The 16,044-nt window shown below is 39.4% G+C and overlaps 1 protein-coding gene across 2 annotated transcripts in view; it reads right to left on the bottom strand.

Annotated features, from left to right (window-relative positions):
* Positions 1–4,364: 4,364 nt before the first annotated feature.
* Positions 4,365–16,044, bottom strand: part of zgc:77784 (roundabout homolog 2) — a 55,266-nt gene continuing 43,586 nt past the window's right edge. Inside the window, exons 16-26 of one of the 2 annotated variants that reach the window (XM_020654633.2) lie at positions 14,860–15,037; positions 13,833–14,051; positions 12,729–12,771; positions 12,502–12,623; positions 12,143–12,424; positions 10,865–11,000; positions 9,196–9,512; positions 8,861–8,977; positions 7,310–7,489; positions 6,857–6,978; positions 4,365–5,103 (exon numbers count right to left, since the gene is read on the bottom strand). In XM_020654633.2, the coding sequence (XP_020510289.2) occupies positions 5,092–5,103; positions 6,857–6,978; positions 7,310–7,489; positions 8,861–8,977; positions 9,196–9,512; positions 10,865–11,000; positions 12,143–12,424; positions 12,502–12,623; positions 12,729–12,771; positions 13,833–14,051; positions 14,860–15,037 (1,728 nt within the window). In that variant the 3' untranslated portion in view covers positions 4,365–5,091. The remainder of the gene's footprint in view (positions 5,104–6,856; positions 6,979–7,309; positions 7,490–8,860; positions 8,978–9,195; positions 9,513–10,864; positions 11,001–12,142; positions 12,425–12,501; positions 12,624–12,728; positions 12,772–13,832; positions 14,052–14,859; positions 15,038–16,044) is intronic. The other variant, XM_020654643.2, reaches the window with a different exon arrangement.

Genomic DNA, 16,044 nt, shown 5'->3' with positions numbered 1-16,044 from the left:
CACTCCTGTCTGACTTCTTGCTTCTCTCGTTCCCTTTTCTCTTCTTAGCTGCTTCCATCAATGTCATTTCTCTCAGTCATTTTGTCCATACTAACAACAAAACTAAAACAACTAGAAGTTTGTCTTTACATCTTTCTGACAGACGGGCATTCTGTGTGTCTCTTGAGATAGTTACCATTCAATGCCAGCAAACTAGTATAAGATCAGGCATTTAGAATAAAAGAAACACCATTGTCCCTCATTACAAGCAAGTGCACACTCAAACTTTGAAATTATTTTAAGGTAAAAAAAAAAAAGTAAAAGTTGGGTAATGTTTTCTCTTGGCAGAACAGAGAGAGATGAGTTGGCAGGTGTGAGGCTGATAAGTGTCGTGGGTTTGAAAAGTTTCAGCAAAGAAGCTGCATAATGATAAAATAAAATAATGAAAGTGATTTATCTTTGTTGCCACTTCTTGTAGAGAGTGTGGGAGTTGAAAAGACTAAGAAAGATGGATTTCTTTGTTGTGTTGGAAGTCATAAAGAAGGCCAGTTTGTGAGGAATTTTTCAGAGAGCTTTGATTGAATCAGAAAAGCAACTCGATTTGTATTTCAGACCAGTCTCCAAAAAAGATAGAACATATTTTCTTTATTACCATCACCAGGTCATAAAAAGTAAATATGTCTTCTGATGGAGTCGCATTAGTCTGAAGCAAATTTTAAAACTCGGCTCACAAGTTTTTTAATGGCTAATTTTGGAGTGTGTAAATGTTTCACTGCAGAGTATTTTATCATCATCACATAATTGTTCTTTTAGTGTGTATTGTGGTGCACTGTTATGTTTTGTTTTTGCTTAACATGATCTCATCCCCCTCCTCCTCCTCCTCCTTCTTCTTCTTCTTCTTCACCTTCTGGACTGTATTTGTCTCTTTTTCTCATGTCTGTCCTTTCTTATATTTCGTTTATTACTGCTGCCATTTTGGCCAGGCCTTGCTCGAAAAAGAGGTCATTTGATCTCAAGCAATTCTTGCCTGGTAAAATAAAGGTAGAATAAAAAATAAATAAAAATACCCTAAACCAAAACAATGGTTTTTAACAAGTTGCTGGAATCCTCAATGAAGTCAAACAATGCACAGAAGATGTAGATGTAGGTGTTTAACTCTGTAACTAAAGGATATTACTTTCTTTTACAATCACGTTGAAATCACTTTGAAATGAATGAAGGCTGAATTCGATGCAGCTGCTTTAGTCTCAGGGCCTTGGTGGTACTGTTTGTGCTGGCTCTCTGTCATACTGTCATGATTCATGTGGAAAAGAGCCATAAATACTATTCATAATACCCAAGATTTTCTAACAGGTTTACATTTTCAGAGTTTAACAGTAAGAGTTTTACTGATAATCAGCTAAATCCAGAATGGAGTCACCATCTAGTGGTCAATTTTGACCACTAGATGGAGCCTTTCATCAAGTCTGGCAGGCAGTACTGAATCGAGGGTTTGAATTCCTTTCACGTGATTTAGGTTGGGAAAATGTAAGTCTTGATTCACTGACATTCACTTTATGACAACCTTCAGTCTTGTGTCTTTTTATATTTTCTTCTCTTTCCTTTCTATTCTGTTGCTGCTGAAAGCAAATTTACAATGAACTTGCCTTGAACTCAGCTCATTTTGGACGATATGAATATATACATGTAACGTCTGTGAGTTTACAGCTGAAGGGTCAAAGTATCAACTTCATTAAGGACACTTTAGAAGGATTATCCTGCTGCCTATAGGGCTATTTTAAATCATTCACACAGAATATTTTACTTATTTTATTCAGACATGAGCATTTTGTTATTTTCCTTTTCATTACAGTTAGTGGGATGGATGGAGGCTTATTGATGGTAATATAGCTGCTTCTTTGTGCAACACTGACTATTAAATGAGGTGTAATTCAGAGTAATATTTCACTCACTGAATCTTTTTCTTTTGGTTCATATACGAGTACTTCTGACCTTCACTGTGAAAAAATAAGAATGTGCAGAGTTTAAAAACAGAAGGCCATTTGTACTTCCAGAGGAAGTGTTTCTTTGTGTTCAACTTGAATCTCAGTTCAAAACATGAACCGAAGAGCTGATGTTTTTTCTCAAGGATTACAACCGGTTTGGAAGCCCAATGTGGAAGCTTGGAACCTGCACTGCACTACACAAATCCTACTGAAACCAGTCTGGAGGGTATCTTCTGAAGTACTGTAAATGTCAGGTACAACACATGATGAAGAAAAAGAAAGAGTTGATCCATTGGAGTCCATTTGTTAATACATGTTGCAGGTCTGTGTGGGAGGGGTGAGGAGTGTAACCCACAGAGTCTCTAATCCATGCAGGCCTAAAAGCATAACATTGTAGAACCCTTCTAAATTGCATAACCCCTTCAAATTGCATCGGATTACCATTATCCTCCCGGCCTGGAGGGACAAAGTCGGTAAATGCCAAATACAGTCGAGTCGAACTCAGTTACCACAGCACACATTTCCCCACTAGCCAAAATACCGAAAGTGCTTCAACCCAAGAAATCTGCTCACAAGAGGCTTATACAGCGCATCAAGGTGCAGACATGAAGAGAGCCTTTTTTTATCTCCTTTTATATTGCCGACACATTTCAGGAGTCGTACAGTGAGAATACACTCATCTCCTCTCATTAAGCCTCATTCACAAAGATGCCTCCTCAAAAAGCTGAAGAAGCCATTAAATCTGAGCCTACACAGTATCCTGTATCAGAGGAGTGGGTTGCTGTGAGTATGAAATGAGAAAACTCAAAATTCTGTCAGACCTCAGAGACATTTGACTCTGATGAAAAAAATCTGAGCTTTCTCAGCTGAAAAAGGCATCTTAATCATACAGCACATATAGACACGACTATTTTTATGTCACAAAGATAACATCTTTTGTTCGGTTTACTCAAATGATCTGTACTAAAGTATTTATCTTTTTCAATATTTTACTGAATCAAACACTTTTGTATCAACTATCTTCATATTTATGACTCAGAGTCCAGCTAGCAGCTCTGTGAGGATGCACATTCCAAAAAAGTTTTTGCATGATGTTGTGTAATTTTTCTGGCTCCACGCCATTGTCTTGTGTAATACCCTTCAGATTCTCACTATGGATCAGTTGAATTTAACATCAATTATCACTGATTCTATCAGAAACAGAAATGCTTTATTTATTGCCGGGGGTAATTTTGTGAAAGATGTAGATGTAGATTTTAAGCAGTATAACTTACAGACATTAACCCGATGACGATCAACTTTTTGACCCTTCCAAATGAAAAGAGTTACACAAATTATTCAGACCTGGACTGCGGCCAAGCAACTTAGATATCTGTCTTGCGCAAAGTTAACATTCATGGTTTAATTCTAATATTATTTGAGGAGATGTGTCCATCTCTTCAGTGCAGTTTGCTACAGTCTAGACTGTCAAGTGTAAGGTTCAGTTCAGTTCAGTTAAATTCAGATCTTTATTGTCCCTGGGAGGGAAATTTGATTTGCAGCAGTGGACACAAAAGCACAACAGATAAACAGACATAGGACAGTGCAACACAACCTGATCAAATACAACCAAGAAATATAAAAAAATGTCACTGTTCGTTTAGAAGTTTCACTCAAATGGTATAAAGAAATAAATATAAAGTGCAATAGCTCTGCTTGAAAGTGCAGTCAAGGATTTAAAGAAGATTAAGAGCATTAATTGCACGAGGAACATATGAAAATTTATATCGGTTTGCCTTAGCCCTGGGCAGCCTGTACCTCCAACCTGAGGGGAGAAGAACAAATTCCTCTAATTGAGGATGGTCAGAGCTGGACAAGATGATCCCACACCTCTTCACCTTTAATGACTGAGTGTGTGTTTACAGGTCAGATGTAAGCTGCCCTTTACTCTGGTTCATTATGAAACATTAATCAGAGCTCATTGACTGCCTCTTCTCCAATCAAATAACTGGGTCATGTAACTCAAGTTTTGTTTATTAATCACAAAAACAACGTCTATAACTAATAGCATTCCTTATTATGTTTCTGATGCCCATAAGTACGCTTTGATTTTTGGCTGTCTCCTACAAAAGGTAACGAGGCTCAATGTTATGTAATATAATACTAAACCAAGAGCACAGATTGCTTATATGTACACCCACATTATCAAGTTATTGCCATGAGTTAATTCTCCACTGTGCTCCTTAACGCCTTGGCTAAAGAGACACAATCACATTTCTGACCTGAAGAGGGGCCTCAATTAAATTAGTTATCATGAACGTTTGTACCCCAATTCATGGATATCATTTAATCCTCCTTGAGTCTCGCAACTGAAATACTATCCACCGGTTGATTTCCAAATAAATGACACATGAACAGAAATATTTTCATAATAAATGTTTTATTGGTTTAAAAATCTTGACAGAACACACTGGTGATCTACAGGAATACCACAGTACACAGCCGCACAGAAATGAGAGAGCATTACAGTAACACACACACACACACACACACACACACACACACACACACACACACACACACACACACACACACACACACACACACACACACACACACACACACACACACACACACACACACACACACACACACACCTCACACATGCATAACCACATGATGGTTTATTAACACGTTTCCTGCCTCATGTCCTCTCCAGTCTTTCTTAAAACACACACATCATCATGGTTCCATGGTCAGGAGTAAACAGAAGATACATTCATTAATCTGCTGTTCATTTGTGTGATAGTTACATTTATGTCCCAATGCCTAAAAATACAGATTTCCTTTTTGTTTTTATAACCCCGGATCCATTTTTAGTAATATATCTATTCATGTTTTGTTTTTTTTTAAATGCAAAGATGTTTATATACATGGAGACAGGGTGAAGAAAATCACAAAAAAAAATCAAGACTCAATCATTGGGAGGAAATAAAAATTGTTTGTGAAAAAGGCAGATGGACAGCCTGGACGCTTTTCCCCTAAGACTTTAGCTTTTCAATAGTTACCATGGCAACAGATTGGTGGTCACAAAGACAGGAATCATGGTGGGAAATGGAGGATGCCATGCCTCGTAGTCTGCGCCTCACTACATGAGGTTCTGAAAGGAAACAAGCAGAAAACAGAGTAATGAGAGCAGGTTAGAGCGAGTAGTTTTTTTTGTGTGCAAAAATTCAGAGAAGCGTTTTTAACTACTTTTTTTTTTTTTAAATCATAAATGCATGACATATATGTCAACCGTTTTTTTTTACTTTAGATTTTTAACCCTGTGATGCAAACTTCATGGCAATGACAGGATGCTTTATGCTTCTTTCCTTTTTGAGCCATATAGGCCGGCCCAAATCCTAATTGCTGTCTGCCACCTTCATTACATTTGTAATCATTTCCCGTTGTCAGTTAAACGTTATCAGCCAGGCCAGCCCAAAAACACTTCCACAGACACCTGATTTTAAGCTTTGGAGTTCCCTGAAAAATATTTGTCTGGCCTTTCTAGTCATAATCAGCTCTGTGTGACCCTATTTAGAACGAAGGATTAGGTGGTTGAACCAAATTTTATATTCTGAACTCACGTATTAAATATTTTCCAACAAAACAGTTTTGTGTTTTTTTTAAGTAACTTTTGGGCTTTTTTGTCTTTATAAGATAGGACAGTTGAAGACAGACAGGACTATGGGAAGAGAGAGTGGGGGATGAAATGCGAACGCTGCAGTGATTACTTTAGCCTCCTCACATTGGGGCACATGACATAACCACCAAACTATCTAGGGCCCCAACACAACTGTTTTGAGGGCAAAAAAGGAAGTGACAATCATCAGTTTGGTGGTAGAAGAAACTCTGAGATGTGTGTGAAGCAATGAGAGCTGTAACAAACCAAATATTCAACATGAACCAATCAAATTTGGTTCACACTGGATATCGTCAAGTTGAGGTTTGACTTTCACTTTATCTACCGTTATTTCTCTTGTGGTGCCCTACGTATCCTGCAATGACTCTCCACTGCACCGAAAACACTGTTCATCCCTCTGACGCAAAGTCACATGTTCACATTGACAGTGATGCACTGAAACACATTTATGAGACTTTTCTTTTGTTATTTTTTAAGTTGTCATTTGTGCTACATTAAGATTGGAAATTTAACTTACAGGAGCTTACATAATTGTTTTGTTGTATGTTGTTAAGTATTAGCTTACATGCTATTGTTAATATGTCTGATAATACAGGCAGTGCCAACATAAAAGGTCATGAACAGTGACAATGACATACTATGTCTATATTGGATGTAAAAAAATAATGACCTTTCAAAAGTATTTTCAATTACTGATTATGATTTTGTATGACTTAAAAAGGAACATTTTCAGAGTCATTCTTTTCAAGTACGCAATGTCAAGTATCTCAAATATCTCTGGAAGAGATTCCAGACAATTAAGCCTTCAGAGAAATTTAGGAAGTTCTGATAATAAAAGCAAAGAGGTGGATTACGTTGTATGTTCCGATGTGATTTGTGGTTTGGAGAAGTTTCATCGACCTTTTGACTCTTCTCTCAGTTTTGAAAACATTACATCACTTTCCTCCTTGACATCAACCTCGTTACAGTTATTCTACAATCACACCAACTATAAAAACGGCAAAGGTTTTACAAACTTATTTCATTCCTACAAGAAGTGAGTTTCAGGCAGATTTTAGTTGGGTATAGTATCTCTTCAATGATTTATTTCATCCTCATCTGCCAAAGCAGAGATGTTCTTTAAGAAACCCACTTTATTAAGGGGGTGTTTACTGTTAAACTGACTGTGACTCAAAACCAGGCAGACACAGTATTTGCTCAGCAGCTTCAACTATAGGTCTAAGTGTACCTCTTCTCTCCTCCGGCCAGTGGTAGAGGGCCGTGAAAAGGTTCCTCCACCCAGGGACCCGTAGTCTGACATCTGGACGTTGGGCAGGAAGCTGGACTGTCCATATGGGATTACATTCTCATCTGCATGATGACAAACAAATCACTAAAAGGTACAGCTGAATTTATATAGGTTAAGCCCTAAGTAAGGGAGCAGACTGGAAATAGACCCCCTGCTACTAAAAGCAGCGCTACTACAGGATAGTAAGTGTGCAGAAAAAATGGTGGCAGTTGGTTCTTTCTAAGCTCAGAGGGATTTATAAAAAGCATCACAATAATATTAATACATCTGTTTGGGTTCCAGCTGTTGAGGCAAGATGGCACGAGCTGCTGGGCCATAAATTGTCCTTTTATTGTCTGCTGTTGGCAGATAGAGAAAGATGTTACAGAGGACAGTTCCACATTTTGTACTTACCCTCTGATAACCACTTTGTAGGTCCTCTCCTTTGGGGTGAGAAATGTTCTCCCCTCCTCTGAAGAGAGGGCGAGTCGCTCCCCTCTTTCCTCTCACTGTCTGTTCGGCTGCGGCTCAAAACGTCAACCAGGAGCTTCAGGGAGTCATCTGTGGGGGGAGGGGCTGGTGGAGGGGGGAGTTCTGCATATGAATAATCAATGATGATTAAAACGCTACAGACCAAAGACAGGAATATAAGTTTAAAATACATATTCAAGGCATGTTAGAGAAAACATGTATTTTTGCTTTTTTGCCTTGAGCTGGATGAGACGATTGACACCACTCCAGCTTAGCATTAAGGCTGTAAACTGACTGAACCTGAACTGCACCTGTTTGATACATCTTTTCAAGAAAGACTTGGCATAAATTGGCCCTTTAAAGAGAGGTTATGCTCTGCAGTAGTTCTTGCCAATGAACCGTTGCTAGTGAAAACCTGTTTGTATAGTAGCACTATTTCTGTATTTCTTTATGTCTAAAGCTTCTGTTTTAATCCTAAAAGCCTAGCCAAAGACAGAGGTTGCAAATTAGCTGCGGATAGAAACCTGTATGCATGGCATCTACTTTGTATATTACATATAAAGCAATGTTCATTGCACGTGTACCTGTTAAATAGACTCCTTAAATAAAAAAGTATCTGTAAGAAAAGTCACACCAGCACACCAGCATTGTCAAGTCTGTGTCATTGACAATGCTGATATGTAGCAGCTAAAATGCTTAAAGGTCACATGTTATGGAGAATACACTTTACCACGTTTTTTTTAACACTAATATGTGTCTCTAGTCTGTCTACAAATCCCCAAATTGTGAGAAAAGTCCATACTCTCCATTTTTTGCCTGCTCAACTTTTCAGAAAATGTGTGCTCAAACAGGCCGTTTGGAGATTTTCCCTTTGTGACATCACAAAGGGCAGTAACCTCTCCCCCAAGTGGGTGATACTCCCAGGTGTTTGTTCAGCCCTCTGAGTCTACCTTCTCACTGTAAACAATAGGGCATGGAGCGAGAAAGCCCCTCCAGAGAAGGGCGTGGTCAGACACAGCTCACTTACATTTAAAGCTATAGACACAGAAACAGCCTGTTCTGAGCAGGGCTGATATAGAGGGGTTTATAGGCATGATAAATTAAAGGATCCAAGTGGATTTTTAGGAGCAAACTTATATACTTAAAGGAGGATAATATGTGACCTTTAACATGTTATCAATCTTATCAGATAAGCACTAAAGACATAGTACAGTTAAGGTTGATAAAATGCCATGAGTAGCAACCAGGAGAAGCTGCAGATTTGACACAGAGTGAATAATTAGAGGAGCACAAAGCTTTAATAATTCAGCCCGTGGGTGACACGAAAATGTGTACAAAATTTCCATCCAATTCTTGTCGTGATATTTAATTTATAACCACTGCTGCTAAAGTGGTTAGCAAAGCTTAACAGGAGTCTCATGAAAAGTAAAACTCACATTCCGTCTTTTCTCCCGTCCAACAGAAGTTAGATGTGTTAAAAAATAAGTGTCATACCTGGTTGGATGTGTAGCTCTCGCCTTAGCTGTCCATCCTTGGGTGTTCTCTTCTTACTCCTGGATCTGTGTGCCTGCGCTGTGGGGCTCAACTCGGCAGCGGGAGCCAGAGATTGTCCTGACAAGATAGCACACTGATGTCATCCTCAGGAAACTTAGAGGAAACCAAAGAACACTGAGCAGCACTCTGAGCAAATGCGACATGATTTTCATGTACAAATACTTTCTGTTAGGTAACTTCATAAACTAAATTATACATGACACTGTGTGGTTGTGCGCTGCCTTATGGGAAGCCGCTTCAAAAGATGTGAGACGTTGAAATGAATTTAAACTGACCCTTGCTGAGACTCTCCCCCTTTAAGTCTTCTGCCCATTGGCGTGTGTGGTACACCTCACTGGCGTCCCGGGTTTTGGTGGTAAACAGATCTGGGTTGGACTGGGAGACCTGGTGACGGGCCAAGAGGTCAAAGTGCTGCAGCCTTGGGCTGTCGCTGGGCTTGTGTGTATCTCGCTGTGGGGAAGACAGTCGCGTTGGTGCGTGGGACAGCTCATCCGGTTTAGAGGGCAGGCTGGAGACCTCCTCCCTGGAGGTGTCCATCAGGTAGGTCCTGGCAGGCAGCGGGGGACACCAGTCGTCATCTTCCTCCTCAGAGCTAGAACACAAACAGTGAGTAACATCAGTGTGAGTGTGTGTCTCAGAGGGAAACCCCAAAACAAACCTAATAATTTTGTATAAATGAAAGTAAACAAGACAAGGAGTCTACAGCAATGTTAGGGGCTCTGTGAGGCTTTGCAAAGGTGCTCTGAGCTACATGCTAAGTCAACGTGTCCAATGTTCAACCTCTAAGTTAAGCATGCTAGAATGCTTGTGCTGTTTAATAAACCCTAAACATGCAATACTATTGATATACCGGTGACACCAGAAGATAATCATAATGATCTTTTCCTTTAGGCAGCATGAATGTATGTGCAATAAATTGAGGCCATCTTTCTTAAAGTTTAAGACAATTAATAAAGAAGTCCTCATCAATGCCAAACCTCTGGTAAAGAGCGAGATGATCAAGTAAGTCAGCATACGTTCTCTCGGGATAAGTACTTTTTTTTAACCTAATATCATAAAAATAAATCTCAAAGCTTAAAAAGGCAGTTCACAGAAAATTTGCATAGCCCAATGTTGTGGAGTTATCACAAGAGTTGTTAGCTGTCATCCTCTGGAGACCATGAATGTTGGCACTAATTTTTATGAAAAAATGTTAAAACAGGTTGTGAAAACCTCCACCAATGATAACATTCTTGGTGGGGAGTTAGGGAATCACAATATTCTAAGGGGTTTATCCTCTGGGGACAATAAATACTTGTACTAAATTTCACAGTTATCCATCAAATGATCCAGTCTTGACCATTGTGGTGGATGAACAAACCATAGAGACACACCATTAACAAGTTTAAGAAAGTAAATAATTACAGAAATAATTCTTTAAAAGGTGATGAAGTTTAAATAATAATCAAAACCACGATTTAACTTGAGAGAACAAGACCTCCTTCGTGCTTTGTGGTATTGTCACTTGAGTGCCATTGAGGGCTAATTTAATGATGGACCTGTCATTGAAAATGAAAAGTACTAATCCGGGCTGTCAGATGGTGGCTAATGTCATTACAAAAGACACGGCACAGTCAGAACAGCCCTCCGATCCCACCCCGTTATGTCCGCAATCTAATCTGTCAGAACTAGTTAGAGGAGACGCCCCCCTAACATAACCCCAAAGCGCAATCTACTCCCTGCCTGCAGACAGAAGTGTTGTTAATTTGAAAACTTCCCAGAGTCTAAAGCTGTGTTTGACAGCTTTGGCAGAGTTACAGGGCAGGTTTGATTTCTGACTGACTTAACTCTTTCTGTCATTTAGGTGAAGGTCCTGATGCTTATAATAAACTGACTGGGTGAATAGTAGAGCAAACTTCATGAAGGAGGAGGAATAAGGAGGTAAGATAACTCTGTTACACTCACCTGTGTTGTTTTTCTTCTTGGCCTGTTCTTGTGTGACCTTTTTCTTTATTGGCAGGAAGGGGAAGCGACAAAACATCCACCCAGGTGAGAGGAGCCTTCGACATGGACCCATTCGACTTCTGCTTGACTAGTTTGTCTACAAGGACATACAAACGGATTATATGTAAAAGAAAGAATCAGTGTTTTCATTATCTTGGCTCTAAGCCTTTGGTTGATACTGCTTACTACCTTACTTTCTACTAAAATGCCTGGTAAAAGTCTGAAGGACGTGTCTTCAGTTTATTTTATTTTCACGGACATTATCTGATTTCTTTTGATTAGAGAGCGAGAGAGAGAGAAAGAGAGAGAAATATTGACTTTAAGGAAAGTAGCCACAGGTCGGATGCTGTGGACTACAGCCACAGCACATGGGGGGTGCAAACTAACCACTCAGCCAACGGCACCCCGTGAGGCTTTTTTTTTTAAGTCCTCAGACTCAATTGGGGAAAAAAAGGGATTTTAACTTGCAACACATGGGAGTCGCAATATCACTATTTTTATTATTACTTGACATTTTAGTTTCATGTGTTTTGTATTTGCATTTTTAACTCAAACTTCCACAAAAATGAGAAGAAAGATGGCAGCTGGGGCTCTGGATAGACTAGCACTAATGTTGCACGCCCCATGTACAGAGTCCTCGTTGCAGCGGCTGTGGGTTAAAATCCGACCTCGGCCCTTTGCTGCATGTCATCCCCCCACTCTCGCCTCCCAAAAATGTCCCGTCTCTCTTCAGCTGACCTGTTTAATAAATGCAAAAAATGGCAGAAAAAATGTCTAACAAAAAAAAAAAGAAAGGTGGCAGCTTGTATGCTATGAATAGTGATCAGAGTAATGTCAGCATTTAATAATGTTATTAAAGGTACTACACTGCTTTTTTTTCTTTGAATTTACATGGATATAAAATGTTTTCCAGGCACAAAAACAGTGTTTAAATATACAAGCACAATGTTTTGCTCCTCATTAAACCATCATTGGAAATCCCTGTACAAGGTGCAACAAACTCCAGGTAACCATAGCAACAGTCTTCAAGCTTCATGCCAGATAAACTTCATCACCCTTATCAAATTAACTGAGAGTAAAAAGACTATCATTTTCTAATATGAATATAAAAGTTAACACAGCATCTCATTCATATTCTAAACACATTTACACATTTACGATGACAATATAATCACATTCTCTCGCTAAATAAAATAAAACTCAATAGGAATATAAAGAAGCAGACCAATAACCACTTACCGTCACTTTTCTTGGTGTAGTGGAGCTTTGCATATTCAGACCCAGACTGACCAGACTGGATGGTCCACTGGTCCAGATCATGCTCCAGACCCACAAGCCCACCGTTTGACAGAGCCGGGTTGCTGCTGTACGGGTCAGGACCCTGGACGTAGGACGTGCTGGAGTAGGTGTCGTAGTAAGCCAGCAGGTCGTCCTCCGCAGCTGGGTTGATGGTGCTGTAGATGGGGCTGTCGGTGGAGGCGGTGCTGCGTTTCTCCGTCTGGTTGGGGTAGTTCATAATGCCTGGATAACAAAGACAGCTATTGTTTTTGTATTCTGAACCAAGTTATTTCAGCAAACTTCTTTCAGCGAGCTCTTACTGTTGTAGAATCTGTCTGAGTCCAGTTTGCCCGAGTCTTTGCCGTTATGAGAGAGGTTTGGAGTGGGCCAAGAGTCGGCCAGCCAGGGGTAGGTACCCATGTTTGATCCCAGCAAGCCAGGCCTGGAAAGAGAAAGGAGGGGGGGGGGGTCATATCAATACTTTTATTACCACATTAAATACACAGAGGCAGATATTATCTTGATGAAATCTTGATCTTCAGTTTACCCTCCGTTGATGATTCCAGATCCCTCGCTGTGAGCAAAGCCAACTGGAAGGAGAAAAATCAATCCAGTTTATTTGTCACATCGACTCATATGAGAAACAATCATGAAATGAAGAGTTATAACACGTTTTAATAATTTGTTTTTCAGCAGAAAGGTTTTGTATTAAAGCAGTTTGATAAGATTCCCTGTAAGAAAAGCACATTCTAGATTTGAATCTTTTTTCAAGATGTGCTCTATTGATCCGTTATAAGACAGAATACACCTAATCATTAAACCTGAAACATGAAAATTCAACCAAAAAGTTGTTGGATTGATGAACTTGTATCTTCTATTACTGTGTATCTGGAGCTTATTGCATTATGATAATACAATCCACACTTAACAGTATAATCCGTACGTATTGGCCTGAGTAGCTGAGAAACATTTATGGGAAAATCAAATGTTTTCTTTAAGCTGTGGGCCATCCATTGAGTATTTGCAACCACAAGCAAATATCTCTCGGAGTCAGAGAACAGCTGCTTTGTTTATGTGCCGAAGGGCTTGTTTTAAAATACACTGCAAAGTGGTTATATATGCTTCAGTGATATTGCTACCCAGCGGGGATAAATATATTTTAATTAAGGGAATATGCAGTGAAAGTGTATGAGCCTCTTTATAAAACACAACTAAAGCTGAAATCATTCATCACTGCAGGAGTTATCCCCAGTGGTCTATTAAGAACTTTGTCACCGTCAATTGTTCTGAACTAAGTCTGACGGTTTGCTATATCACAACTGGAGCCCTTTTTTCCCCCCCACAGTTATGTCTTCTTTCCGTGAACAAGGGGCATGTAATGAATCAGTTGTGACAGAGTGCATCTGAGGGTGTCTGAAAATCATCCTGGATCACATCATTCTAACTTTTTCTTCTTTTCACATTTCGTTCTTTCTGGAGAGATCTTCCTGACATCAAAAACCTAAAGGTGCTGGAAATCTGCAAAAAATGTCAAACTCCTCAACTTTGTCTTTATGACATGATATATATTTTTTTACAGCTAATACTTTGAACATCCAGCTGCTGTCAAGACCTAGATAAGAAACACAAATCAAGGCCTCTTTCGGCTTACCTGCAGGTGTGTATGCGAAGGACGTGGTGTAGTGTCCCAGCTGCTTCCTCCTGCGGTGTCGACAGTACAGCCAGCCGCTGAAACCCATCAGGCCCATCCACGCAGCGACACCCAGACCTGCGATGAAGGCCGGCTGCCGGATGACTCTCGTGATCTGCTCTGATATGCTTAGGTCACCGCCTTTCTTCACAGGCGTCAAGGTCTTCTCCAGTGGGGGAGCTAAGAGAAAAGATTTCATTTTTGTCACATTTGGACTCGGCCTGTCAGCATTAACTAATTAATCACAATAATGTAAGCTGAAATGAAAGCATCATTTTTTTTTAAATCATGATTAATTGCATTGTTTTGTTGTCTCTTTAGGTGCACCCTGGATAAGCCTCTGCAGTGTCTCCCTGTAGTCACAACGATGCAAAAGAACGACACTGCTGCCTCTTTGAATGTCTCATTCAAAAAGCTCAGCTGACAAGCCAAAGTAATATCCGCCTGATGACATTAACATTTCACTTTTCTACCATTCACTTTAGCTGTTTTCATTACGTTTTTGATCAGTAAAACGAGTTGATTTTTCCATTTTTTAGAAAGTTAATGTCCAGAAGGTCCTTACTTAATTTCAAAATAAAAGCAGATTTGAATTTAAACAGCAAGTACTCCCAGCCAAAGACAGTACAAAAGTTCAAAATAAAAGCCTAACAAGTTTTATTTTGAAATGCAAAATAATGGAATTTCAAACATGCAATTAAAAGTGCGAAAAAAATAGGAGCAAAGAAAAAGTGAAGGGATAAAGGGTTCACAAAAAATAAACAGACATCACCTCAGGGCTACAACTCGATTACCACCTGCGTGTGTGAATTTCTCAGCAACGCTTTTAATGTTTTTACACTCTCAACATCAGTTTTGATGATGCCTCTGATAAGTCATTCACACCACAGAAGCAGCATTCCACATATACATATTTCACCCGAGGGCCAGCATAGGAGAGGGTGCATCTCGCCATATTTATCTACGTGAAACAGTTTGAGTGACTCACTGAGGAGCAGGCTGACAGGAAGGCTTTGAGCACCCACGCCCAAGCTGGTGACAGCAGCCACGGCGACGGTGTAGCGGACATCAGGCAGTAGGCCTGTCAGCAGGATGGACAGAACCGCTCCGTCCACTGTTCGGTTTATCTGATGCTCCGGCTCCAAGCTGCTGCCCAGGCACCAAACCTGATCCAAGCCACACAGAACGGGGTTAATGCTCAAATATGAAAGTATGAATATGCATTTCTAAAGAGATAAAAGTATCCTATTGCAGCTTAATCTGATCGTACGCCATTGAGAATGACAACAAAGATACAGCAGAGATAAAAAAGAGCAAGGGATATAAATGTAATGACAGTTTAAAGCCAGTTGTAATCCTGATTTTGCAAATCAATGTGTCTTTAGTTTTGACATTCAGTTAATGCATTGAATATCAGATATATGCTCCGTATGGGCTTGCAGTAAAAGAAACATTAAGACAAAGGTAGCAACACCACAATGTTAAAACAGACAGTTGTAAAAAAAAACAAAAAAAACCCCTAAACTTTTATAGTTTGAGCTTGATCTAGTTTTACTGTGGTTTTAAAGGTATTTTGCAGACCGTGGCTCAGTGAGTGAGCATATGGATACTGCTGAAACTGTATTGAAATGTCTAATAGAAGCTGCACAAGCAAAACAGACTTATCACGTCAGCATCATCACTTTACAGACTCTGTAATGCTTGTTTTACAGCAGCATCCATCATACTAAAGCAAAAAGGCTGCGATAGCAAAGTGTTTTTGAAATTGAACAGTAAGATTTACTGCTTATTAAATCAACCTTTCCATTGGTGAGAGAACATATGCTTTCACAGCAAATTGTACTTACAGTATCAAAAGCAACATTTTACCAGTATGCAGAATGCTATATGAATGTCAGCCCTTTTTATATGATCTAATATGTAACTGATCCACCAAGATGTTTTTGTAGGGCTGGATGATATGGCCTGAAGGTAAAGAGTTTTTTTGGGGGGGGGTTTATACACCAAACTCGTTCTATGGTTTAATCAATTTTTTTTCTTAAAAACCTTAAACAAACTATGTGTAACAAAGTAATGACTGAAATCAAGTTTGCTTTTAAGTAATCCATACAATTTGACAAAATAATTTTGTTGATTTTCCCTTTGAGGTTTGATAAAGATTGTTCAAAAACAT

The sequence above is a fragment of the Labrus bergylta genome, chromosome 11, assembly GCF_963930695.1.
Source record: "Labrus bergylta chromosome 11, fLabBer1.1, whole genome shotgun sequence".
Lineage (NCBI taxonomy): Eukaryota > Metazoa > Chordata > Actinopteri > Labriformes > Labridae > Labrus > Labrus bergylta.
Note: the sequence above shows the minus strand (reverse complement) of the source record. Positions and strands in the feature narration are given on the sequence as shown.